At 42.7% G+C, this 26507-nt stretch overlaps 2 protein-coding genes across 5 annotated transcripts in view; one reads left to right on the forward strand and one right to left on the reverse strand.

The window, feature by feature from the left end:
* Positions 1–8244, forward strand: part of LOC141807994 (electrogenic aspartate/glutamate antiporter SLC25A12, mitochondrial-like) — a 20656-nt gene extending 12412 nt beyond the window's left edge. For both annotated transcript variants that reach the window (XM_074694255.1, XM_074694256.1), the window contains exons 10-18: positions 470–554; positions 1598–1756; positions 2700–2752; positions 2973–3053; positions 5622–5762; positions 6832–6970; positions 7200–7358; positions 7483–7573; positions 7650–8244. In XM_074694255.1, coding sequence (XP_074550356.1) covers positions 470–554; positions 1598–1756; positions 2700–2752; positions 2973–3053; positions 5622–5762; positions 6832–6970; positions 7200–7358; positions 7483–7573; positions 7650–7857 — 1116 coding nt within the window. In that variant the 3' untranslated portion in view covers positions 7858–8244. The remainder of the gene's footprint in view (positions 1–469; positions 555–1597; positions 1757–2699; positions 2753–2972; positions 3054–5621; positions 5763–6831; positions 6971–7199; positions 7359–7482; positions 7574–7649) is intronic.
* LOC141807995 (dynein, cytoplasmic 1, intermediate chain 2a-like) lies at positions 8194–26273 on the reverse strand. Of its 3 annotated transcripts, none has more exons than XM_074694258.1 (17): positions 26146–26273; positions 25093–25210; positions 23792–23906; positions 22559–22646; positions 21529–21618; positions 21087–21202; positions 15935–16021; positions 15641–15803; positions 15436–15535; positions 14496–14621; positions 12376–12522; positions 12179–12292; positions 11526–11659; positions 10043–10187; positions 9577–9717; positions 9323–9448; positions 8194–9172 (listed from the first exon to the last, which is right to left on the reverse strand). In XM_074694258.1, the coding sequence occupies exons 2-17, from the start codon at positions 25198–25200 to the stop codon at positions 9059–9061; spliced, it is 1914 nt and encodes a 637-aa protein (XP_074550359.1). In that variant the 5' UTR covers positions 25201–25210; positions 26146–26273; the 3' UTR covers positions 8194–9058. The 3 variants fall into 3 exon arrangements, with proteins under 3 accessions (XP_074550359.1, XP_074550360.1, XP_074550361.1); XM_074694259.1 differs by having other exon boundaries at positions 21559–21618; positions 26146–26269; XM_074694260.1 differs by lacking the exon at positions 21529–21618 and having other exon boundaries at positions 26146–26268.
* Between the last annotated feature and the right edge of the window lie 234 nt (positions 26274–26507).

The raw sequence follows: 26507 nt of genomic DNA on the forward strand, positions 1-26507 counted from the left end.
ACAAACACACACTTCAAAAATCTCACTCGGACTGTGTGATATTCATGTAGATACTTATCTGAACATGGAAAAGGCTTGTGGGGCTAATCTGTCCTGCTGCACCACTGTGAAAACAAAGGGGCTCGGCTTTCAAGATCAAACACCAAACTAGAGATCAAGTCGATTAGATCCAAGTTAAACTTTGTTGCAGAAATAAAAGAGACCCTTTAGTTTGAAGATACGAGCAAAGCATGTAAGAAAAACTCTGCCACAAGTTCACACACTCATTCATCCACTGTGGGTCTGTGACATTTAATACAGGATGATGGAGAAACAGACCTCAACAACATTCCATCTCCTTCCTCCGCTGTTGAGTTATCCATACAGTTTTCTTTCCTCAATGTATCTGCTATATGCTCAGCGTCCTGACCCCCCTCCCTCATCTTTCCCCAGATTCATTTGACCACCGGTGTCTTTTTCTCCTCCACAGCACTCTCAGCACGAAGCACACCGTCCCATCTGGCTCCAGGCTGCAGAGTCTGCCTACAGGTTTACCCTGGGCTCAATCGCTGGAGGTGAGTGACATGTCTGCGACAGAACCGAGGGGTAACCTTAGCCGGCCAGACTGGCGCGCCGCTGAGGGCCCCGGGGCCGGCCATTGTGCTATGGGGGAGAAAGAGGTTGTGATGTGAGGCCCCGGCATTGTGCTGCCGTGCCACCGGTGGCTCCAGGCTGTCGTTAGAGTCGGAGCTTTGGAATGACACAAATCTTCCGGAACCGCACTCTCTGGAATCTCCGTCTAATTACACAGAAAGGATACAAGATACCTCTGACATAACTGGCCCTAAGATAGCACACACTCTGACCCCCGTGTGTGCACACAAGGCCATTTCATTAAAGCACACACACAACCATGAGTCTTCTTCTCCTGAAGCCACCTTGTCTCTGCGGCGTTAATGAGCTGTTTCTCACCCGGCCTCCATGCTGACTGAGCAGTTTGCATGTTTGACTGAGCCATCATTACTGCAGTCTTTCATGTCAGACGAGACATGTCAAAGTGAAGCCGAGAGCAGAAGTTCAGTGCAGATTTCTGCAGCAACAAGCTCTTGACTGTTCTCCCTTAGTTACCACACTTCCTACTCAATAAGAGCTTCATCACAGTTTTTCTTCTGCACAAACACAGCACAGATTATATCAGTGATCTCTAGAAAAAACACTCTCAGATAAACACTGAAAGGATGGATGATGTAATATATAAAGAAATGTAGTTGGATGACAAACTGACCTAACAGGAGTCACAAATTGAGCTTGAGAAATAACTTGTTCAGAAAGAAAAAAAAAGTTTTCTGTCATTTTATTTCCATATTGAGTTTGATAACAATTTTCTGCTTTCCTGTCAAATATGTGAGCAAGTTATATACCTAAGGTAAAAGTAGGGCTGTAATTATGCCAGCTTAAGCTCTGATACTGTTGCACTAACTTGCAGGATGTAGACAACAAAAAATTCGGTAATTAATCAATATTTAAAGATTAATTGCTCCTCACATATCTTAGAGCATACAACTGATAAATATGTAGCGTGCTCCTTTTAATCTGTGCCAAATCTGTGTGTTTTCAGCCACTGGTGCCACCGCTGTGTACCCCATCGACCTGGTAAAGACCCGCATGCAGAACCAGCGCTCCACAGGCTCCTTCGTAGGGGAGCTGATGTACAAGAACAGCTTTGACTGTGCAAAGAAAGTCCTGCGTTATGAAGGCTTCTTCGGCTTCTACAGAGGTAACAATTTACACGGTTCACAGCACGCTGAAAGACTCAGAGATCTGTGTGAAGGCCAGCATGTGGGTGTCGTGCAAAACAAACCATCTGATGGGAAAGCATTAGGACTTGCCAGCGTGCTAATATCAGCAGCATGGCTCGCTAATTGATACCAGAAACCTTTGCCCTCCCTGTTCAGCGGTGAATAAAGCAGCACCCAGGGGTCGCGTTTTCATTATCTCCACTCCTGGGAGAGCTCTGTGAGGAAAATGACCAGAGGAGTCATGTAGTAGCAGCGGTGTCTGATCTGGCTCTGTGCTCAGGATGATAACGGTGCTGAAGGCTTGTGATATACAACACTTCTACCACCAGGCTGCTCATATGAAGGAAGTCAAGACTGCCATCTACTGCTGCCTCCACCGCTGCAGCTCTGATCTGCCTCCTTTCCTCCTCTTTTGCACATGATAAGAGGGTGATTTACTCCGAGACAGACACGCTCGGCTGTTTTCTGGCCGCATACCAGCAGCAGTCACTCAGCAGCTCCTTCAGAAGTTTATCTGGCTTGATGAGGGACGGGCAGTGAAACAGTATGGCGGTTATCGCCACCCTCGCCTGTTCCCTGATCTTGTCCGTGACCACACAGCTCTCTCTGTTCCCCACCAATAGTAGATCAGGGCCTCAACAAAGCTGATCCCATACACACCAGCAGTGTCATATTTTTGCCTTTCTTTTGTTCAGTTTCAATGAGACCTTTGTGTTTTTTGGTGCATCAGATGTATCAGCCACATCTGTAAATATTTATGGGTTTGTTTTACGCTCACAAGAACCCTGCAGCTCACATTGTCCCGGCTGTCAGTGCATGTACCCCTCCAGCAAAGATAAAAAATGTGCATTCATTTCAAGCCAGACTTTGTCTCTCACACTGTCAGGTATTCTAATGGTATCTATGAATAATATTTTGCAGGTCTCCTCCCACAGCTCATCGGCGTTGCCCCGGAGAAAGCTATCAAACTCACGGCAAGTCATTCCACTGTGTCGCTAAGAGTGTTCAAAAAGTTGCTCCGACTGATTCAGTGAGAATGAAAAACATGCACACAGCGGAGGAGAAATGCACTCTTTGCAATCAAGATGCGACAGCAACCACAAGTTAACATTAATGCCCTGCTATCAGGATCAGGATTGTGTCTCATCTGCCTTTTTTTTCTTCATTTCCCTCTTTTTTTTCTCTTTTTTTCAGATGAATGATTTTGTCAGAGACAAGTTCACCACAGAAGATGGTACCATCCCTCTGGCGGCAGAGATCCTTGCTGGTGGATGTGTAAGAATCATTTGAGAGATGTTTTAAACTCAGTCTGTAGATGATCTCAAAACCAAGTACAGGGGGACCTTAAAGAACAAATCAAACATAAATGAATAAGTATTAAATATTGGAAACTCTTATATCAACTCTTCAAAGGGGTGGAAAAAGTTTTCAGATCCTTAATTAGGAAATAAACGTGTATAAGAAACTAAAATGTGCTAAAACAAAGATTTTCAAAGAACTTATGTTGTCGAATCTGACTTCTTACACTTTTTTTACTCAATTCTTTAGTTTTATTTATTAATATAAAAGGGCGAATTAACAATATTCATAACATAATAACTCAAAATTTCTATTCGACTGAGATCATGACCTCAGCTGCAGTTTAAACTTTGAGTTAGACTAAAATAATTGAACATACAGTTAATTAGTATATTGTTTTTGTAGTGTCTGAGTTCATGTATTAAGTTGCCACAACACAAAATATTGAAATGAGAGCAGAGTGAGTTACTGATCGATATGCAAAGTTTTTTTTTTTAATAATGATTAAAACCTCCAAGATTTAAAAGGTTAACTTAACTAATGTAAAGACAAATTTGAAAAAGAAAATTCAAGCATCAATCCCAACTTGTCAAATTTGACAGTTTAGTCTGTGGCCCAGCTTCAGCTTCAGCTTCAACAGAAGACGATCTGATGACATACAGCAGGGGTGGCAAACCTGTGGCTCACATGCCACATGCAGCTCTTTGCCTTTCGGTGTGCGGCTCTTTCATCCATTCAGAAAAAAAATTATTATATGTATGAGTAGTAGTGTGCCAATCAATCTAAAATATTGGTATATTGATGCCAACATTGTGATCAGTATTGATCAATACTTGGGTGATGAGATTGATACTTAAGTTTCAGTTTCTTTTCTCTACATTTCACATGTGCTCATAGCTATCTAGATAAATAGATGGATGGAACTTGGTCTTTTCTGCTCTAAAAACAGAAATTTGTCTCTGACATGGCTCCAGGTATGAATTTAAACACGCTAACAAACGCAATAAATGCCACCTCAAAATTCTCATCTTATGTCCTTTCGTTTATGTGTGAGAGGGAGCAGTTTTGATGTGGCTCTTTGTAGTACCACGGTAACTTTTGTGGCTCTTGGTCTCTGACTGGTTGGCCACCCCTGACATACAGGTTGAGCATCACTTTAACACCTGCAGATATTGATTGGCACGTTAGCTACAATAAATAGACAACACTCAGACCTTCAGGACGCGAAAATGAAGAAGCATCAGGGACTTAGACTTTCCAAGTAGGCTCACTAACAAACAACATTGTTTTTGTCTGCATCATATCAAGTGGTTCATGTGAGAGATTATAACCAGTCAAACAATCTTTGGTTCCCAGTTTTGACTTCCCTAAATCAACCTCAGTTAAGTGTGTTTAATATATTTATTTTCTATTTGGGCCTAAATCCTAATTTTAGACCGTCTCTTTAATGCAGAGATAAAGTAAAGCTGTAATTCCTTCACTCTGTGCTGAAATTTAACAGCAGGCCTCGCAGCAGAGCCTGCAGGTTGCTCACTGAAGAGCGGGGTCTGTGGGGTCGCGCCCCCTGTCAGGGTGTAATTGTAGGAAGAGGCCCTGGAGGGTCTTGGATGAAGCTGGGTCCAGCTCAGGGTGATTGAGTTTGACAACGTTGTACACACCCGAGGCACAGTCGCACTGCAGGTCTGCACACAGGATAATGAGGATGTTTCCAATACGTGTGCTTGACACTTAAGACTTATCCCACATTTGACCTGTGTGTATTCATACTCATTTTTCTATGAGTCAGGAAAAATCCTCCCCTTATCTCAGTCAGGTTTGAAGTCTGATAAAGTTTGTGAAATGATGGCATCCATCAGAGAGGAGAACTGAGGAGGATAAAAGAGAAGGAGTGCATCAATCTTCAGAGCAGCGGATATTCCCCCTCCTCTTTGAAAACGACTAAATGTGCCGGAGCTTTTTTTAGCTCTATGCTCGGATGTTTACAGATAAGACCCCTGCCCTGTATGTCACCGGCAGCCATCCTGGGGCCTGATTCGATTTGGGGCGGGTGATAAATGTGCCTGAGTCAGAGGGTGCCGAGCCTTCGGGGCATTGCCTGTCTGTACCCCGAGCAGTCCGGGTGATTCAGCGCTCTCCCCTGGGAATGGGGGGTGAATTGGGGAAGTGTGCGGGGCGAGGCCAGGCTGGGCTGCTCACCCTGCCACAGGAGGTGCCTCGGGGGGAGACGAGGGGGCAGAGGGCCGCTGCCAGGGTCAGAGATTCCCGACCATGAGCCGAGGCTTCGACTCGCCCTACGCCTGCTCTGCTCTGACCCTGGTTGTTCTCCTTTCAATGCCTCCTCTTTCAAGGCCATGCTCTTACTCGCTGGAATCAGACCAGGAGGAAAAAGTATCTTTTGTCCCAAAGTTTACTGAAATATTTGAAATTTCTCAATGCTCACACATCATAACAACTCAACCCAGAGCTCACCCCTCATTTCAGAGCTAAGAAAACTTACATTGTGCTTCCACTCTGCAACAGTTTCTCTCTCTGCTGTTCCTGCAGGCTGGAGGTTCCCAGGTGATTTTCACCAATCCTCTGGAGATTGTTAAGATCCGTCTGCAGGTGGCTGGAGAGATCACCACAGGCCCCCGGGTCAGTGCCCTGAATGTTGTGAGAGACCTGGGCTTCCTTGGCCTCTACAAGGTAGGTCAGCACCTCTGCAGCTCCATGACGTCTGCAGCAGCAACCTCTGCTCGCTGACACACAAGGGCAACGAAAGTTCTCTTAAGTTCCTCAGAAACAAGCCGAAAAAAACATTCTTCACTACTGTGCACAAAGTGTTTTTACTCTATTTATCTCTAAAAATAAAATCAAACTGAGTCTGACTAATCCTGAGTTTTTGAGTGTTGTTACCAAATAAAGTCATCTGAAGTATAACAAAAGATGAAAATTATTGGGAAACCTCAGTTAGGTTTGAAAAAATACATCACAAATGATTTGTTAAGTTAGTATTTGATTAATTTTACTTCTACTGACAAATATTAAACTTGGCATTGATACTGTGAGGACAAAAAATGACCTATTTGCAAAGTTACACTTACACAAGAGCTGAAATCAGACAGCACACTGAAGCATCACTGTCCCAGATTCTATTGTTACTAATAATTTTGTGTTCTTCAAACGAGAAAGAGGGATTAAAGCTCCTGTGAGGAGTTTTTAGATGGTATGTAACAACATGATAGGTTTGCTTTTTGCTGTAATGATGTTCAGCTGTATCTGTGTGAGTACACACACATAATTAACATCAGGATTGTGAATTTAAACATCAAACACTTTTTATGTCTGACTGTTTGCAGTTTTCTAACACAGTGTTCAACATGTAACAGAGCTGTGGCCAACAACTGACAGCGAATTAGTGAAGCATTACGCTCTGCTACTGCTCCTTCCAGATCCTTGTGGCTTTACTTCCAGCTCTGCTCATGTCTTCGTACTCCATATTTTAATGAGGAGCAGGCAGTGTGCGGCTTGTTAAGGAAGGAAAAATGCTAAACTCTTGGCAGAAAGAGCTAGAACAGACATTTGTGTGTGTGTGTGTGCGTGTGATGGATCTGTGCTTTGGACTTCAGCTCTGCCTGAGGCCCCTTGGCTCCATCATCAACATTAAGCCGCCCCCCCTGTAGTTTCAAAGACAGCTCCCAGGTCAATCAATCCTGAGACAAACCTCCGCTGCTCGTGATATTAATCTTTTTAAACTCATTTTTCTTTCTTCCAGGGAGCCAAGGCTTGCTTCCTGCGTGACATCCCCTTCTCCGCCATCTACTTCCCTGTTTATGCCCACACCAAAGCCAAACTGGCACACGAGGATGGGACACTGGGGCCCTTGCAGCTGCTCACAGCTGGAGCTATCGCAGGTAAGAAACATCTGGAAAGTTCTGCATCCTGTTGTGCTTTAATCAACGTATTTCTCCCATTTTCTGCTTTAAAAATATGTTGACACACACCAGCTTCAGCGCTTTTGTTGACTATACATTTACACCATACATCTACACCTATTTTAAACCCTGCGTGATGCTGCAGCGGGGATCTCAGGATGCGACTTTGTCCGTGCTTCATTATGCCTGCTGTGAATCGTCTCCTCAGGTGTACCAGCAGCTTCACTCGTGACCCCTGCTGATGTCATCAAGACCAGGCTCCAGGTGGCAGCCCGCGCGGGCCAGACCACCTACAACGGAGTCATCGACTGCTTTAGGAAGATCCTGAGGGAGGAAGGTTTCAGGGCGTTTTGGAAGGGGGCGGGAGGTAAATGCATACAAAGATATACATTCAATAGTTTTTTGGTATGTCTGGGAAACGAGGCATCATGTGTCTGCTGTTTCTGTAAAATTAAACCCAGAAGTGTAATTGTCAAACTCTTCTCCCTTAGCTCGCGTCTTCCGATCTTCACCACAGTTTGGTGTAACCCTGGTGACCTATGAGCTGTTACAGAGATGGTTCTACGTTGACTTTGGGGGACAGTAAGTACTTCATAAATCGAAAAACCTTTGACCTGTGCAAACGCCTCCAGCTCCTAATTTGACTGTCTTCCCTCAGTCGTCCCACTGGCTCTGAGCCCATTCACAAACCAGCCCTTGAGGACCTTCCCTCTGTGACTGCAGACCACGTAGGAGGCTACCGTCTGGCTGCTGCAACCTTTGCTGGTGTGGAGCGAAAGTTCGGTCTGCACCTGCCAAAGTTTAAGTCTTCCAGTGAGCCGACAATCAAGCCAGCGGAGTCCAAACAGGAGCCACAGCCTTCGTAAACGTGTCTCATTGTGCCTGAGAGGGCAGCATGCTACCACAGTCATGTTTCCTCTAGAAGCATTTATTCAACCACATGCTACACAATGCCTTTGGGGTGATTGTCTTACTTTCATGCTGCATGGGTTTGGCTTTCTTGCATTTTTTCTTCGCACAACTTTATTGTACATATTGTACTTCTCTTCAGAGGGACATTATGGCCTTATAACAGATTGCTACTGCTTTTCCTGGTGTGCAACAGCTTTGGTGTGCATGTGTCGGTCATATTTTAGAGACACAAGGATGTACAGATGTTTTCAAGTCTTCATTTTGAAATCATGACCAGGGACTTGGGGACATAATTTAAATGTATTTATTGTATTTTATTGAAATAAATCATTCAAACTGTTGCTCCTGTGCGAAAATGTACATTCTCAGTTCCATCACCAAGTTTTGAGATTCTTCCAGAAACAATCTGTACAACATACAGACTGGGAAATCACTGAGCGGTTACAGCATACAAGATCATCCTCTTAGGCATTTATTATATTCCTGCTATTTCAAGTCTAACCAGCCACTCTAAGAAGTGAGGACTGGTACAGAATAAATCTATATAGAAGTAGAAAGACATTTGGATTTGACATTTCAGTGTTTTACAAACAGGGGAGTAGCTCAGTTAAGTCTTAAAAGGACAAATAACAACATGGGCTACGGTGATAGTGAGTCTACAATCCTGTGTTTCATGATGTGATTGTTTTACTACAGCTTTGGTAAAAATGGAGCTCAGCTATAAGTGTTTACACTGACTACGTGGAGTGAAGCACCGATATGGGTTAAAAAACTGAACCGGAAATAAGGCCAGTGTTGAAATGCCCAAAATGAAGACAGAACTGGTTTTACAATCAAAGTAAATGACAATTTAAGGCATCTGGTTGGAGAAAGGACATCCTATTTGTGTTTGTGAATATGGCTTCCTGTTCATGTCTGAGATTGACAGCCCTGTCACTTCTGGTAACTCCAAAAAAAAGATAATCCAGCTAACTAAGAGGGCTGAGTTTTTCAGAGTAAAGAGGTGGAAGAAAACTAAAGACGTCCATGCTTCTGTTGGATCAAACGTTGATCCGTTTCCTCTGTCATCATATTTTTTTTCCATTTCCTCAAAATGAGGCTGAGAAAAGCGAGTGCGCCACTGGTCCCTTAAACATCTCCTCCACAATAAGTTGATCAGGCGGCCAGGCGCTGAGCCGCCAGCTCCTCTGCATCGTCTCTGTTTTCGTTGATCTCTGCGAGCGTGTGCACGAAGCGGGTCCACTCGTCGTTTCGTGGAACAGCAGTTTGCTGTTGGGAAAGAGACGAAGCGGATTTAAATCTCAAAATAAGTTTAAAAAAAAGGCTTCAAGACCTCAACAAGGCACCAACAATACTTGAAATACCAGCAGGCAAAAGACTGAAACATGCCTGATTAGGATTAATTAAAGCACAGCTCACCTCTCCAACATCGTACACCAGAACTTGTCCATCAGAGTCTCCTACAGCGATCTCTCTCCCTGAAGGAGCCCACCTGACCCTGTTGAGGGCCGGGTTACCCTCTACTGTGACACTTGCAGTAGGAACCTTAAAAATGAAACAAAAAGTAACAATCACTGAAGTGTAAATGTTCTCTGTAAAGTCATTCCTGATGATGAAACACTTGGAATAGATGTGATTTCTGAGTGTGTGTGCTGCTTGCACGGAGGCATCACCTCAGTGTCATTGTTGAGGTTCCACAGGTCGAGATGGCCGACTCCGTCCACGCAGGCAAAGAGAGCGGGGTGAGTCGGAGACCACATGACATCGTACACGTAATCGGAGTTGTCCTCAAATGAGTAGAGAGGCTTGTTGTTCTGCACAAAAAAAAATAATTTCATGGTCCTTGTGTGTTTGTTGATATGCATCATTTTATCTAAACACATATATATATGAAAAAGATGTGATCCAGAGCAATCAAAGAAACACAAGAATAAAAGTATGAACAGCATTTTCCTTCAAACTGCTCTAAAATAAGGTCTTGTGAGGTCAATTATGTCTTCAAATTCAATGACATATCCCTTTTAATAGGAGAATTTGGAATTTCGTAGACAAAAAAAACTCTCACACATGCATCATTAGGAACATCTCAGTCAATGCCTGTGAAACATTTACACAACATAACCTGGATCTGACTTGTACCTTGGTGCTCCACAGCTTGACAGTCCAGTCGAAGGAGGAAGTCACAAACAGGTGGGAGAAATCCAGTGGCCCAGGGGCTGTGTGACAGTGGATCCCTGTGATGGGCCCCTGGTGGCCCTCAAACATCTCACTAATGCCTGCTTTGCTGCAGAGCACATAGATGAAATGTGAAATAATTAGGTGATGACACTTCATTCAAAATGGTTTGTGTGTGTGTGTGTGTGTCATTTCCTTGTAAATGCTGAATGTTGAAATGCTGAGCCCTAACCCAAACACCTTATGTGCACCAGTCCTATTTATAACCTCTGAACCCCTTATTACACATGTGGTCTCCATGGTGATGGAACATCTCCATTCATTCAAATAGGCCAAAAAAATTAGAAAACATTGAGTATTTTAAAAGTATAGGGGTTAGAAATGTGAAAAGTACAAGCACACTTCTCCTGAAGATGCTGAACAGATCAGCGAAAATTTGAAGAAGTAGTAAACAAAAAAACATACAGAAAAATAAGACATTCATTGCAGTTGAATTTCTATATTTTGAAATATTGTATGCTTACCATTTCAACACAATTACAGAATACATAGTTTAAATGTATATTTCTGTCAAAACGAAGATAATAAGAAGCTTTAAGCAATCAGCACCTACAGGTTTTAGACCATCCAGGCTTTAGGAGGAGTGATAAGCACCTCTGCTGGTCATAAACACATCGATCTCTTCCTTAAACATGATGTGATAAGCAGCAGGGTGGTAAAAGTGCTTCCAACCTTCACCCACATGTTGCAGATGTGTTACCCAACTGAGGCTCTGATAATTAACATAGAGAGGTAAATACTCAGCGTGAGTGATGCTTATGCATTATTAACTGTGATGAGAGTATCATACCATCGTCAATGAGCTGGAAAATTATTCCCTCAATTACAGAGGTGATTCTGCGCCGCTAAAGCTCACGGCTATCCCCTCTGTGTGGTCTAACAGGCATACTGCAGGACACGCAGTTAACACTCTGCAGCTCCTATTTAAGCTGGGTTGTAAGAAGGGGACGACCCACCAGGAGGGGAGAGGAGAAGAGAGGAGCTCCTAGTTTTTAAAATGAGAACATTGTGGGATGAAGTGTAGTTTTTAATTCTCTCCAGGACGACTGACTGTAAACAAACTCTCTCACCCGGAGAAACATGCTGAAGAGAAGAGAAGGAGAAAAAAAGGACGAGGAAAAAATGATTTGTTTCTCCTGCATGTGTGCCCTGTTTATGTTGAACGACCTTTACAAACACAACTGACAAGCGGAAAAGAAAAACAGGATGACTGGGCAGGAGTGAAACCTCAAACAGCGGGAGATCAAGTGTTGGATTTGTGTTGCACTGGGAAGTGAGTGGGCTATATTTATTTGACACTCTGTGCTAGGTGGGCCCTGACAAGCCGCCTCAGTTTCCTGGCTATGTTCGGGGAGGGGCGCCGGGAGAACCACGGCTGTAAACGCACCTTCCATGACGACATGACATGTAGACAGAGCCGTCCTCGCTGCCCACCACGAAATTGTTGACATCTCCGAGGGGGAAAGACATGGAGGTGACAGCTACAGCTTTGGACTGTTTGAACACCAGCTCCATGCTGTCCTGTGGAGGGGGGGGCAGAGTGGAACAACATCCTTTAACAAGCTCCCTGCTCAGGCTTAATGTTAACACACAAGCTGCCAAACACAACCTATAAAAATCACTTGACAGTTTATTAATGCAGAATCTAAATTCAACTAGCACTTTATAAAAAATGCAGGTTTGACATTGAGGTCTTGGCAGCGTGGATGAAATGACACAGCTAGCAAAGTCAATTTCCTGGAAAGTGAAAAATGAGTTGAAGAAAAATAAATCAGGGAAGCTGGAATGTTAAAAAGAAGGAGCCCGGACGAAATGTTTGACATTTAACGCAAAAGGGAGGGACAGGAAGTGTGAGGAATGTGACAGTAAAGAGACAGAAAGTACACAACATGTAAAAATATGTTCACGTCTTTAAGATGTGTCGCATTATTAACACAGCTATTAAAGTTTACGGTTCAATCTTAAATCCTGGAGTGTTAATGTAATCCAGCCACACACACACACACACACACACACAGAGTTTAATAAAGTTTGTTTTACCTGAGGCTGAGAGAGCATGTCCAGACTCCACGAGCACATCTTGCCGTCAGTGGAGATACTGATCAGATTGTTGGCGTTCTGGGTGCCGACTACATTCACGCAGTACACCGGGTGCTGCAAAGACACACAGGAGGTCATTCTACAAGTCTGTCTTTTTTAAATAAAGTTTAATCTCACTGTGTCTGCTGTTCCTGTACCGTGTGAGCTGCAGCTGACAGGGGGGTCCTCTGGACAGGCGTCCTCTTGTTGCTCCTGTTGTCCCACAGAACAATCTGCCCTGAGTAGGTGCCCCCGACGACAATGTTGGGGTGGAACTTGGCAAACGCGGCTGACATAACGGCAGACTGTCAGAAAAACATAAACAGGTTGGGTTTAGTGCAACAAATCCAGTTGAAGGGGGAACAGGAGTACTGGTCCACTTTGTAGACCAATGCTCTACCAGCTCAGAGACACTGGACGGGTTATTCAGTGAGGTACATCTTAATATCTACCAGAATATGACAGTTATGGAATTTTAAAGAGTGATACCTTGCCTTATTTTAAAAAGCAACAGTTGTGTTGCAGAACTTAAGTCCAGGACTTTTAAATCTAGTGAGACCAAGACTTGGTTCATGATTTTCAGGTCTTTAGCTTCACTTGGACATTAACATTGGCTGCATACAAGAGCAGAACTCACACCCACTGTTTCATTATTTTATTATTGTTCAGTTTCTTTTGTGTTCACCTGAGTTCTCACAATCTTATTTAGCCACAGTTCCTGCAGAGCTGCTTCAGTAGACCACAGAACGTGAATTCTGCTTTCAAAGACTGTGAAGCGAAAGCAAAAGAAGATGGCGACAATCTCAAACTGTAACAGACAAAGTAAGAAAGTTGCCGAAAGTTACTGAGTCTGAGGTAAAAGAGACCTGTAGTCTTCTTTGGTTACTTGGACTCAGGGTACTTGAGACTTGTTTCTTAACCAATTTACATATAAATGCCAAAATTAGCTAATTTTTCCAATGAATCTTTTTGCAGGGAATGTGATGTTTTTTCCACCAACAGGACTCTACAGGAGGCTGTGTCTTTTCTTTTCTGCAAAGACTACACCGGAGAACATTTAAAATCATCATGAATTGTGTCTGCTCTACTACACATGCTACAAACAATGCTGAGAGTCTTTGAAACAGTGAAGCAGGAGCACACTCTGCAGGAACAAGTAAGGCATGACACGAGTATCTGATCACAGCCTGCAGATATCAGTATCGCATTAGAGGCCTGTATTGGCTCAGAAAGCTGCTTTTTTGGGAGCTAGATTTTATATCTAGTTTAAAAAGATGTTTCTGTAATCAAAATGTTCCTTGTTGATGATGAAAACTCAAAAACAACACTTCTCAGGTCTGAAAAATGACATGCAAAACTGAACCAACCAGTTTCTAGCTACAGTGCAGCAACATAACGCATAAATATCAAATGTTACAAATTACAAAACAGCAGAACTTGTACTTTTTCATCTCAAAGTTATCCAGAAGACTGTTCTGGGCATGTTACTTTTTCCCTTTCACCCAACCAAACACATCTTTCAGCACTCATGGTTCAGTTTTTAAAGGGGGAAAAATACAAACCTTTTCACTTGTTAACAGGTTTATTATAAACTCCTGGATCATGACTTGATTCATGTATTTCATTACCTGCCTTTGCTTTTTGGGTGGCCTTCACACACTCATTACTTAAACTATCACCACGGTATATCTTCCAAACGGACTTTTCTTGACGAAAAGGTGACGCATGGTTTAAGAAAATCTCATTACAGTCTGACCGGGGAGGCTCAGAGAAAACTGCATTCACACTTCTGTTCAGTTTTATTCATCTGAGCAATACGCCTGCGTCTACATCCGCTCTGCAGGCAGAAACATGTGGTTCTACTCAACTTGTCGTGGTGACGGAGCCTCGGGGCAGGCATTATAATAAGACTGGGCAGAGCAGAGGAGCTGCGCTGCTACTCTGAACACAGGGCCCTTGTTTGGATGCACATGATAACCAGCCCTGCCCCACACACTTAATCCTGCAGCAGTGCTCAGATTCCATTCAACTTCTGCACCACAGGTCTTCTCCGGCGCCTCACGAACATGTGTTTGTGGATGAATGTGGTGGCGGTGGATGCCAGCATGGTGAACTCAGAATGTGAGTGAAGGCAGGAGGGTGAGGGGAGTAATAGAGAGGGTGAGCAAACAGGGGCTGTTGGGTTGGCGGTTTTCTATGCTAACCTTAGAGGAAGCCACTGGATTTATGGCGAAGGCGTGGGTGAAGGGAGAAACAAGCAAAAAAGGACTTTTAATACCTGACAGTGGAAGACGTACTCCGGCGTAGCCTTCTTGTACTTCATGTTCCACACTAAGGCCACGCCATCTGGCTCGTGAGGAGCATCCTCGTTGTTGTTGTACGAGGCAACCAGGAGTTCAGGATACTGGAGACAGAAAAAAACACAGGATCATGCCAAATGAATGCATGGAGAGGAGGCAGACGTGTGCCCCAGGCTTGGCTCCATGTGGACAAACCTTGCCTGGCCTGTGTGGTGCTGCTGAATGCCTGAAAGAATGAGTAAGCCTTTCCTCAAGATTTATGGCCCGTTTAATTTGCCCTTCCCCCCAAACAAACTTTGGTAACATGCATCTAATTTCCTTTCAGACGTTCAAACAAAAGAAAAGCAGAGAAGCTTCTTGAGAATCTGAAATTTAAGCCCATTAAAGTGCTCATGTTAAAACACCAGCATGATCAATCCTCCAGATGTAAACGAACCGTTAACCTTTGCTGCCTCTGATACTTGATCTCAGATTTAAAGCTCTTGAATTCATTCATTCAAATCACAGCGGTATGGATATCGCTCTGAGTTCCCAAACACTGTTAGCATGGAGCTGGTGTTCAATCACTGTCAGAAGTCATTGCAGAATAATGCATTCAATGAACTCAGACACCAGAGGAAACAAATCATTACTGCCGCTTACTAAGTGACAATCTGTGTGGGACATAAGTAACTTTCCCCGAGGGACTTGTGGATAAATGTAAACGCTGTCAAACTCAAGCTAGCTAATCATAAAGCATTATGGTGGTGCAAAGCAAAGTTGTTTCAACAGCCAATTAGCAACAATTATGACCATTTTGGGACAAAACAAAAGAAATTCATCAGGATTGACATTTTGATAATTGCAGACAGTTTTCTGAGAATTGTGTTCATTTATTGGTTTTGCTGCAAAAAGGGACAAAAAAGAAAAGAAAAGGACCTGAGGAGACCAGTCTAGGCAGGTGACGACACGGTGCTTTGACCAGCGCTCATCCATGAACTGTCTGTTGAGAGAGAGCTTTGCTCCAGCCTGGATTTCACTGTGGAAAACAAAGCAACCACAAATCAATAAAAACCATTCTTCAAAAGCCAATTACAAGTTTGGGGAAAAAAGGAAAAAAAAACACAAGTTGTCCAATTATTACCCCTCCTTTTCCTCCAGGTCACGGCCGCTGTAGTCAAAAAAGAGGTCCACGTGCTCTGAGAGAGCCCGCTCGATGATGCGAGTGCTGTGGTCGAAGAAGTTTACAAACTCCTCAGAGTGTAAGATCTGGAGTTTTTCCTCCTCTGTGAGCTCGTGGGGGGGCACTGGACACAGAAAAATGACAAACACAGAAAAGTTAGGTGTGAATCTTAAAAGTGAAAGCACGGACTTCATTACAATCCCAAAAACGAAGCAGCTTGATTTGATTTCAGCATCATGTCTGGCGACTGCGTACCTTCTTCGTCCTCTTTCTGGTCCAGTTTCTCAGTCTGAGTCTCAATTACAGGTTGAGCTGGAACAGCTTCTTCCTCTTCTTCTTCCTCTGTGGATCAACAGGAGAGTTATATTAAACACTGGTAAAGCTTGTAAAGACACATCTCTTCATAGTCACATTCTAAATACTTGTTTACTATGATTTACATCTTGTCAAAATTTCACACGTAAATGGCGTTAAATCTCAACACATGTAACAGCTTTCACACAACAGCCATGCCTCGTTACAAACGATTCATACCTTTTGGTCACTACATCTTCCATCTCCATTATTTTCTCCCTTCAATAAAAGCTCCACCCGGTGATTATGTGCACAGCCAAAGACCGATTCTGTATCTCTGCTTTCCATTTGTTTGGTTTGTCAGCAACAATGTCGCCTTTCAAAAAGAACCTGCTCCTCTAAAGCGGGGAAGTTTGTCGTTTGTGTTAAAGGGACACAGCACAGCGGGGGTCCTGTTGTCATAGGGACCCCTGTCTATCCCAACTGTTAATGAGACCGCAGCCTTTCAAAAGCGAGTCGAGCTGTCAGTGTAGCTGCTTCCTCTGTGTCACAGTGGCAGGTTGAACCCCTTCTAGGCCACGGGGCAGCGGGGCAGAGGGGTGTTGGAGCAGCTGCCCGTGGCCCCGTCCCATTGGTCTGACCAGATGACGGCATGGTGCAAAAGCAGATGGTGATGCTGGGATTGTCTTGTGCTCTTCAGAGGTGGCATGGGGATGGCACAGAGGTTTTCCGCCTGGCTTAGCCGAGACAAGCTTCTCCCTGAACAGCAAGCCTGAGCAATTACCGTCCTAGCAGGAGGTCCTGCAACTCCTATTCAACCTCAGAGAATGTACAACAAAATACAGGCCAGACCAGCTGGCAAACAGCACACCGGTTCTACCTCGAAGGAGATAAATGCCTTTTTTTTTCACAACACATCTCTGAGAGACGGAACATAGACTGAGCTTTCAATGTAAAGCATAATAGCAAAAGCAGGACAAAACAGATTCATGAGCCCAGGAAAAGGACTCGCCTGGTTCCTACAGGCATTTATCTTGGTATGAGTCTTATAGTTAATCTAAGATGACAGCACAGCACGCCAGAATTTCCTTCCTACTGAGATAATCTAAATGATAATGTCATCTGTCACTTTGTCCATAAAGTGATTTATCCCCTCACTCAGAGGAGGTTTGGGGAAGAAGGTTATTGGGTGCACTGATGAGTTTACTGAAACCGGGTTGATGACACGAGCCATTTCAATGTGCGGCCATACTCTGCAGCCAACAGGACAAGGTTAAAATCTTTCCTTTCAAGGGCCTCAATCAGGCTTAAAGGAAAACAGTAATCACTGTCTTTCAGATGGTCCCGGCCGTGCTCGTCAGCCCTCTGCCTGGTGAGGCAGCCAGAGCAATCAACCTGCCAGGCATTAGAAGCGGATAGACAATCTGAAAATAAAGGGTATAATGCACCTGCCAGCCAAAATGGCCATTTGGAGAAAAGCTAGTGATCCTGGTGACCCCGCTGTGGATGTGTGGAGGGGGTAGTAGTAGCACATAGCCAGGGTGGGCGGTGGTGGAAGTTGTGTGTGTGTGGGGGGGTTGCATTTAACAGAATTCACCCGGATCAGCGATGTCCCATACACTGCCACCTCCTTTGAAAGCAGGGCCCAATTATGGCTTTTGTACCACTTAAGAAATAAAAGCTTTTGGAGGCAGGGAATGGGAAGGGGAGGGGGAGGGAGTAATCACAGGTCTTAGTCAGCGGGCAATATAGTAATGCAAACACGGCGATGTAAAGTTCAAAACTAAATTACCTTTGCTCTCACTTCAGGAGTCCCCCCAATTTCTATACATTCAAAGAAACCAGGGGTCTGACTTGAGCACGTGCAGCGAGGCTTTGAGTCTGTGGTATAAAAGCTCAATAATGACCCATGGAAGAGAAACGTTACACAATAAACACACAAAAATAAATGCAATATCATTTCTTGTTTCTTAAAATAGACTGTCTAGAATCACAACACAACTGATAGTAGTGCAACGTTAGGTGAATCGCTTCAAGGCAAACAAAAATCTGTCAATCTAATGGTGCTGGTCAAGACTTGGTCATCTGTGAAAGAGGAGACTATTGTTTTCTTGACAGGTTACACATGTCTCCAGTGACACAGAAGTCTAAAGATCACTGATGAGCAGAAATCTCAAACTAGGAATCTCCTCTTTAAAACTTTACTATAAAATCAGAGCGCTGAGTATGAAACCCAGAAAAAAACATGTTCTGTTTGAAATTATTAGCAACAGTATTACAGAGGGAGAGGAATACAATAGATATTTAACAGTACTAATCATCAAGTGCATAAAAGCTGACCACAATTACAAGTGGCACTTCACACAAGAAGGCCATTAAAGGGCTTTTGTGATTAAAAGTTTTGACCTGCCTCTGAATTCAGAGTGATTAAAACAATCACATTCAATTAAATATTAGATTTACAGCACGGCTCTGCACACTCATAATCCTGACAAGCCTTTTTAAACGCTGCTCCAGACCAACCACTTCACATACACACACACACACACCACCCCTACCTCCACCAATATCTTACTCCATAATTACAGCCTCTTGTTGAACAGAGCATACTGATGCTGCATATTACCTACAAGTGCAATCTAGGAATACTGTAACCAGGGCACAGATATTCATCAATCTGAAGACTCTGATGCTAAAATGATCTACAGTGGGAATAGAGCTACTTTTATTAAAACTCATGTATCTCAGTTCTCCCAACGTATTTTACAAAGCAACTAAAGACATCTGAGAGGACATTACTGGGTGAACTGTACAGACAGATTTGCTCTCATATGAGCAAATGAAAGGGGTTCTTGGGGCACAGGATGAATGCACCCCAAATGGTTCACATATCACCCCCACCAAACAGGTGGCAGCAGAGAGATGTGTCCTATGGATGGAGACCAAGGGGCAACATTTGGTTTAGAAAAATGACGCCAATGTGGAAGTGCTAAAGTTGCAGTTCATTGAGCGTCCACTTGAGGATGGCTGCACAAAGACTGGAAACCACAAACACGCTAAGCCAAAAAAAGTCATCTTCACATAAGAAATAAACCTATTTACAGCCTGCTACAAAAAATGTCTTCTGTCCGAATCACTCGTTTCACTATCAGCACACAATGTAGGGGGGTGAATTATTTTCTTACTCAGCAGTTTAAAAGATTTTTAAGAAGTTCACCCAACTGATTGACAGTCAGGCACCCTGTGGCTGTTAGTGTGGAGGCTTAAAGCCGGCCCCCATTTTCAATATGGCCTATGTTGACAAATTGCTTCAAAACTCTGTTTCAGAAACAGACAGGTGATGTCACAGAGGCTAGGTCCATTTATTGCACAGTCTATGTTTGAGACATACTATGACATACACAACGCCACAGACAGACTTTTGGAACATATCAGTTCATCTCTGAAATTTGTAGTTCAAGCTTTTTTGAGCTTTTTAACCCATTATTTAACTTAACAAAGAAATCAAGGCCTTCCTTTAAAATTGGATAAGGTGTGACAATACCTGTTGTTGAATCATGTATGCAATATATTTGGGATTTTTGTTAGAGCAGTTATAAACATGCACCAGCCACCACTTCTGCCTCGTTCTTGTTCCGTGGTGAAAAAAAAAACAATGTTTCTCCGTTTAAAAAAACAAACAAACGTTTAAACAAAGATTTGTTCTCTGTCACAGGTCAGGGGCGTTTTGTATGTCAACAGGGCAGCTGATATTAAAACATTTCCCTCCTTTTTTAGAGATGTCCAGCAGACTCTCTGGAAATCCTCGGTGTGCAGCAGCCGCTCCCTCCAAAGTCACCGCCCGCTGACCTTGAGAGTGCCGCGCCGTTGCCTCCTTTTGACAACATGATAAATCGCTCAATCAGAGAACCGGCCTGACGCTGCCCCGCGCATCAAAAATGCGCCGAGGGGAGCGAGCAGGGGAAGGGGATGCCGCCTCATCGAGTGCCAGAAGTGATGGTGTGAAAATGCACAATGTCACTGAGTGTGTTTTGTTATGTGGCTGCTCGTTGAAGGGAGAAGACAGGGAAGCGAGGGGAAGTTGATGAAATGATTACATAGTGGCAGAGTGGGGGGAGAAGGGGGGGCTGTTGAACAGCTGGCAGAAACCATCATTGTTTAACACAGTTTTACAATGCCCAGGAGAGTCCGGAGTAAAGAGCGATGACAAACAGAGGGATGCTCTTCATCCTTCACTAGTTCTGCTTGGAGTCTTTCCACAAAATCACACAATTTTATCTTACTGGCACTGCATGCCCCATCTGAATTTTCTACACATCACCTGGTGGGACAACAACCACCAATCAGCACACTGTTTAAAACCCTAACCAGGCTTTCAAAATTCTTAAAAAGATGTGTCAGCTGAGGCAAAAACATGAAGCCAACAGCCTGGAAAGCTTGATCATTCCGGTAGTTCCAGTTCTGTCAGATCTGTCTAATAAAAACAAAAATCAGAACAGAAAACAAAAATTCTAATCAGGGTTTAAGTCGAGCGCATAATTTGCCATCTATCATTACATTAATCAACCCAGAACAAGCAGCACACCCACAGATATTGCATATTTTATCAAACATCTGTTCAACATGTGGATGTTAGGAGTAGCCCGAGTATTCTCCTCGCCTGACCACATGAAAGCTCCAGAGCGGCAATTACATACACATCGACATGCTTCACTCACAGCAAGCAGTCGCATGTGCAGAGCTTCATATCTCCCTCCTGAATCGCTTTCTCCTTCCTGTCACTGGTTTTCCCATCCTGCTCATTAGTTTTCCCAGAGTGGGGTTGGTGGTGAGGATCAGAGGAGCAGGACTTGTGCGAGTGTAATCTCTCCTTCGGCTTCTTGTGTTTCCTGTGCCTCATTTTTCCCCCCTCTCCTTTCATCTCCAATCAAATCTCTTCGACTTGGTGATCACTTCCGGCAACACACTTGTACATTTGAACGGCCTTTCAATACTGTGGTTTGCGTAATTCTGAAGAGGATGTGAGGCAAAACGCTGTTTTTCTTTTACAAAGGAACCAGGTGTTTGGACAAAATGGTAGTGGCCATAATGTGTAACATTACGTAAGAATTACCTTCTTTCTGCACAGTCATGACTGGTGTCTGGGTCTCTTTTGTGTAGGACACAGTTTCACGTGGCGGGAAGTCCACTTGTGTGATTTTGGCCATTCCCAGTTTCGGTGTCACGCGCCTAGAAGCAAAAAACGACTCAAACTTTGCACATCCTGCTATCACTACAAAACATTTCTAAGATAACATAAAATAATCATTCTACTGTTTGTTTTATCATCTGTTTTTTTGTGTAACCATGCAAGAAAAATACGGTGCTGATCAAAGTAAGTACATGAGTGTTTTATGGGATGTCAAAGATTTCAGATTAGTTCAACACTCATTGTGAATTTATTAAAAGACTTTTTTTGCATGCACTTCTCGACTCTATTTTTGGACTGTATTAGCTGAATCATGACTTTGACAGACATAGTAATCATGCCGTAGATTGAGAGAAGGGAAAATGACCAGGAAAGGAGAGAAGAGAGTGTCCAGTACCCCAGCTCAGAATCAGAGTGAAGTTGAAGAGTGGACGGGTCAGAGTCCCAGTGCAGAGTCCTGGTTAGTGTCACAGCAACAAGGCAGCATTAGTGAAAGACAGAAGCAAGCACAAATGAGGAGGAGAGATACAGTTAGCATTGTGGCACAAAACATGCTGATTGGCTCCTCGGTAACAGATATTCATGAAATCAACACACTTTTTAAGCAACATCAAGCTTGAACCTGCGTACACAAAACGAAACATGACAGAGCTTCTCTGCTTAAAATGCATGGATGCACTCAGAGTGGCAGGTCTGCAAAATCTGAACTGTGTCACACCAAAGGCTCAGAGTGTTATGTCGACAAGAGAGGGAGAGGCAGAGAGAGCGCCCTCAGGGAGAAAACATGACCTCCATGTGTTTAGGAAATGGCCATGCTGGTGAGGGAAATGAGTCAACACGTAGGGGGAACAGCTCCCTGGGCCTGATGGGACACTGGGGGAGCTTGAATTTCAGCACAGGGAAGGGGCTCTAATTAGGGGTTAAGAAGTCCCCCAGGCATCACAGCAGCCTGCAGTTTTATTGTTAATTTAAGATCGTCCTAATTCAACAGCACACAAATTAAATAAACATGCTCTCAACTGGCATGAACTTGCCATCATTCACTTTAATGTAATGAGACTTATCAGAGACTTAAGCACAGTTGTTCTCAGCGTAATCATGCTTTTAGTAGAGTTGAAAGTAACGCAAAAACAAACTTATATTTTTCAAAGCACATTCCATATGATTATGTATGTGTAGAAGTTGCTGACCTAAAATCCTTGAGACCATGTCCTTGTTGGCATTTTAAGTGTAAAGTGTTTAACATTTATTGCTCTGGGTGGATAAATAGCCACAGGTACTTCCTCATCAGGGATTTTTTAGATTGATTCCACAGATGCATAGAGCAAAAAACATGAAAATCCTTCTTTATCCGCACTTTTTCCCCAGGGTGTCTGTGTGTGGGTTCATGTGTGTACCTGGGTCCCACAGCTCCATCAGAGTCCTGGCTCCCCGCCTCGCTCGGAGTGCCCGCGGACTTGGTTGTTGGAGACGTAGGAGGCGGGGCTACATGTTCAAAAAGACAAAAGTCATCTGTTACACCGATACACTGAGCTATTCCCTGCACAGAATGAAATGCATCAATGTTTATTTTTCTCATTAGATATCTTGGCAGTGTTGTGCTGAGAGCAAAGACTTGAAAGCTGTGGGAGAGCAGGTGACTCATACACAAGTCACTCTAAATAATCTGAAGCAAACTATGACAGAAAGTAAAAAAAAACAGTAACACTGATGTTATCATCCTTATACCAACTGTAAAATAAATCCAATGAAAGTACAGAAGACAGAAAACAAATGCTTTGAGAGTTTCAAGTTTGTTTGCATTCTGCATGTCAGTGTTATTATGGATCTCTTCTGCCACCTGCTGTTTGCAACACAGCAGTGCTCTTATAGGCCCACTGATTTAGCATACTGTCCTTATCCTCCAATTTCATTCATGTTTCTACAACACCAAAAATAAAGAAAACTTGCAGAAGCAATAGTTTTAAATTTAAATATGAAAGGCCCTATCAGCAACGTGCTTTGGGAAGTTCTCTCAATGAGATTTTTCTTATTTTTTATTAATTTGTTTTGACTGACTTCACTAAAATGTCTACAATGCTGTGAGTTAGGACAGAAATTCAGTTATAATGCTACATCCATAAACTTTTACATGTCAAATTGGATGATATGATTACATTCTAGTCATGAGAATGCTACATAAATATGCTAAAAGCTTTGATGTGAGGATGTTAGTGTGCCTTCCAGTGCTTTTACAAATAAATATGTTAATATATTTCACTGTATGGAAGTACTGGCTCAGAATGTAACAAAAAATAAATGCAAACTTTAACATGAATGTTTCTGAGCTTTCTGCCAGTGGCCTGACCTTTGAAGAGTGAGAATAATGTTCATCTGAACTAACGTCAGGTGACCTCATAAGCCAGTAAACACATTCCACTCATCAGCCTCTAAAGAATCTGAATTTTTCTGATTTTTAACCCAATGCTCAGGTCTACTGTTGAGTAAAGGAAATACTCAGATCCTAGATTTGTGCAGTATTAAAACAAATCTTCAACTCAAACAATAAATAGGCTAATTTAACAGACTATATGTATTTACTATGTTTGCCCAAGGTGAGTACAATCCAAAACTCAGGAAATCTAACTTACCCACAGGAGCATCTGTGCTTAAGCCCATACTCTGCAGATAGGCCTCAGTCTCCCGCCTTTTCCTCTCAAGGTCTGAATCATCCTGCTTTAGCGCAGATTCTTTCAGTTGGTCTGCCTAGAATCATAAAAATGCATCTCCTATTGGAGCAACCGCTAAGAATATACAGTATGTCTATCTGATCTCAGAGAACAGAGGCTTGTACTTGTACTAACTGATAAAGTGGAAACAAAGCACACATGTTTTCAGCCCTTTGATTTTTTCCCTATCCTGTCATTTCATACCACATCACTTAATCCAATAACTGTCACGTTAAGTTGTCACTATTCATGCAGTGTTCTAGACTGCCCTGTATGGTTTTAATATTTCTTTTACTCCTTTGTGTAACAGTTGTAGATACATCTTATTTCTATTGTATATATCCAACCTTATCTTGGTGACCCAGCAAAATTCAGGATCCAATACTTCATGGTCTGTTACATAATAAATTTACATAGAAACTCAAAATTCAGTGAAAATAGACTAGAAATTGATTGATAAAAAAATCCATTATTATTCATCTATTCAATTAGTCTTCAGATACTTCTCCATGTCTTGTTCAGCATCATTCTCTTGATCCTTCTGGTTTTTAGTCTTCAGATTTTGTTTTTCCCACCTAAGCCCTTCTTGGGATTCAAACTTTACAAATGTCTTTCTGTTGAAGTCAATGAAGTTCCACGAAGTCTGGACATTGATTTGAGAGAGGTCATACTCCTGTCTGCCATCCAGAAGAAACTTGCAAAGATTGTCAGTTGAAATGTGCAGCTCATTTTCAAGTTTAACAAATGACGCTTCAGATATTTCTTGCAATCAGAATTCATTTTGGGTAGCAAAGGGAATACTTATAGCATAAACAAATGCTGCTATGTGGAATGAAATGTACCCACATGAAATGTAGGGACATTTGATGTATACCTGAGTGAAGAAAATTTACATTTATGTTTAAACTTGTTATATATTAAATCATGAAATATTTCATCCTGAACTTTCTTGGGTCACCAAGATAAGGTTAAATTTAGATAATAGAAATAAGAGGTATCTACAACTGATACACAAAGGAGTAAAAGAAATATTAAATCCATACAGGACAGTCTAGAACACTGCATAAGTATTGACAACTTAGAGTGACAGTTATTGGATTAAGTGATGTGGTAAGAAATGACAGAAATGACAAAAATCAAAGGGCTCAAAACATATGTGCTTCGTCTCTACTTTCACAGTTAGTGCAAGTGGATATCTTATTGTTTACAGAATATGAACATACCTCTTTCTTCCTGCGCTCCTCCTCCTTCTGTTTCTTCTCCTCTCTGATCTGAGCCAAGCGCTGCTTCTTCCTTTCAAGCTCTGCTTTCAGCTCACTCTTGGAAGACATGATGCCACAACTGTGTACGAGCAAAAAGTTTATTTTGTTTGTCGGTTACAAAAATATGTTTCTCTAAGCTTTGGTATCTATAAATAAAAATAAAAAAACTCGGGCTTTAGGTGCCCATGTGTGAATCCGCTAAGGACGTATCACCTCAGGGCAAATACTCAGCATCAGTACCACTTTGTATGAGGATGAAAGAGCCTTTATACTTTTCTGTTCAGATTTAAAAGCTAGAAAAGATTAAACAAAATTCTTATACTTCATAAGTGAGTGGCTTGAAGAGGAAGAAGACGAAGAAGGCAAATCAGCGGCGTCATAACCGGTTATAACTTCATCCAGGCTGTACACTCATTGTCAGATGGCTCACAGAGCCCCACCCTACAGTATGCACTGCAGCCGGTTAGCTTAGCACACGGTCATCTGGTTTTAGGTCCTAAGCCCCGGTTCTTATAAGCACATTGTTGACGTTTTTGTACAAAATTTCAATTTAAAAGAAATAACAATACTCAATATATATCACTTCCACGAAGCAGTTTTATAGAAATCCCAATGTTAAGTATCAAATCGGCCTCAGCTAGCGTTAGCCTTCCTTGTTGTAGGGGGCTACAGAGTTAGCCTAGCCTTCATGTTTATCAAAAATACACTAAGCTTAAAAGCCACACTTGGTACAGCTTGCTGTTAAATAAAACTCTTTGAAGTATCAGAAATGTGATTTGAAAAACTGAACCCCCAACATTCGGCCAAATACATGAAGCGTTAGCTTTATTTGTTAGCAGCAGTGTTAACCGGACATAGGTCTGCAGTGCTGTCATGCGCTTACATCTTTGAAGACCACTCAGAAAAATAACTCAACTTTTTGTAGTTGGACTAAAAACATAGCTACGGATACATATATATTTGACAAGTGTGTAACACAAGTGTAAATATGATACTAGCGTGCAGATTACGAACCTTAACTCAGGTTTTCGACCTGACAGCAAATGCCTCAAATTCAACACAGCCAAAACAATCGGGCTGCAAGCTCACCTACGGGTGCCGGGAAGAGCCATATAGGATTATTCCGCTTTGACGTGGCTTTGCAGCTGTCAACTGAGGTCAAGATGGAGACTCGACTAAACTCAAAATGCAGTGTCTTTGTTTGACATGAAGCTCTGAGACAAAATATGTATGTTACAAGTGCGACAGCCACAAACCAGAGCTCATCGTTTTATCTGAAGGCTCCAGTTACAATATTAACAGATTCAGTGAATGTCAGCTAGAATTCAGGAGTAACAAATGTTCGATAATAGTTCTTAAAAAAATCTTTATTTATG

The sequence above is a fragment of the Halichoeres trimaculatus genome, unplaced genomic scaffold (genome assembly GCF_033239565.1).
Source record: "Halichoeres trimaculatus isolate MK-OKI-2021-1 unplaced genomic scaffold, fHalTri1.1 fHalTri1_scaffold_19, whole genome shotgun sequence".
NCBI lineage: Eukaryota > Metazoa > Chordata > Actinopteri > Labriformes > Labridae > Halichoeres > Halichoeres trimaculatus.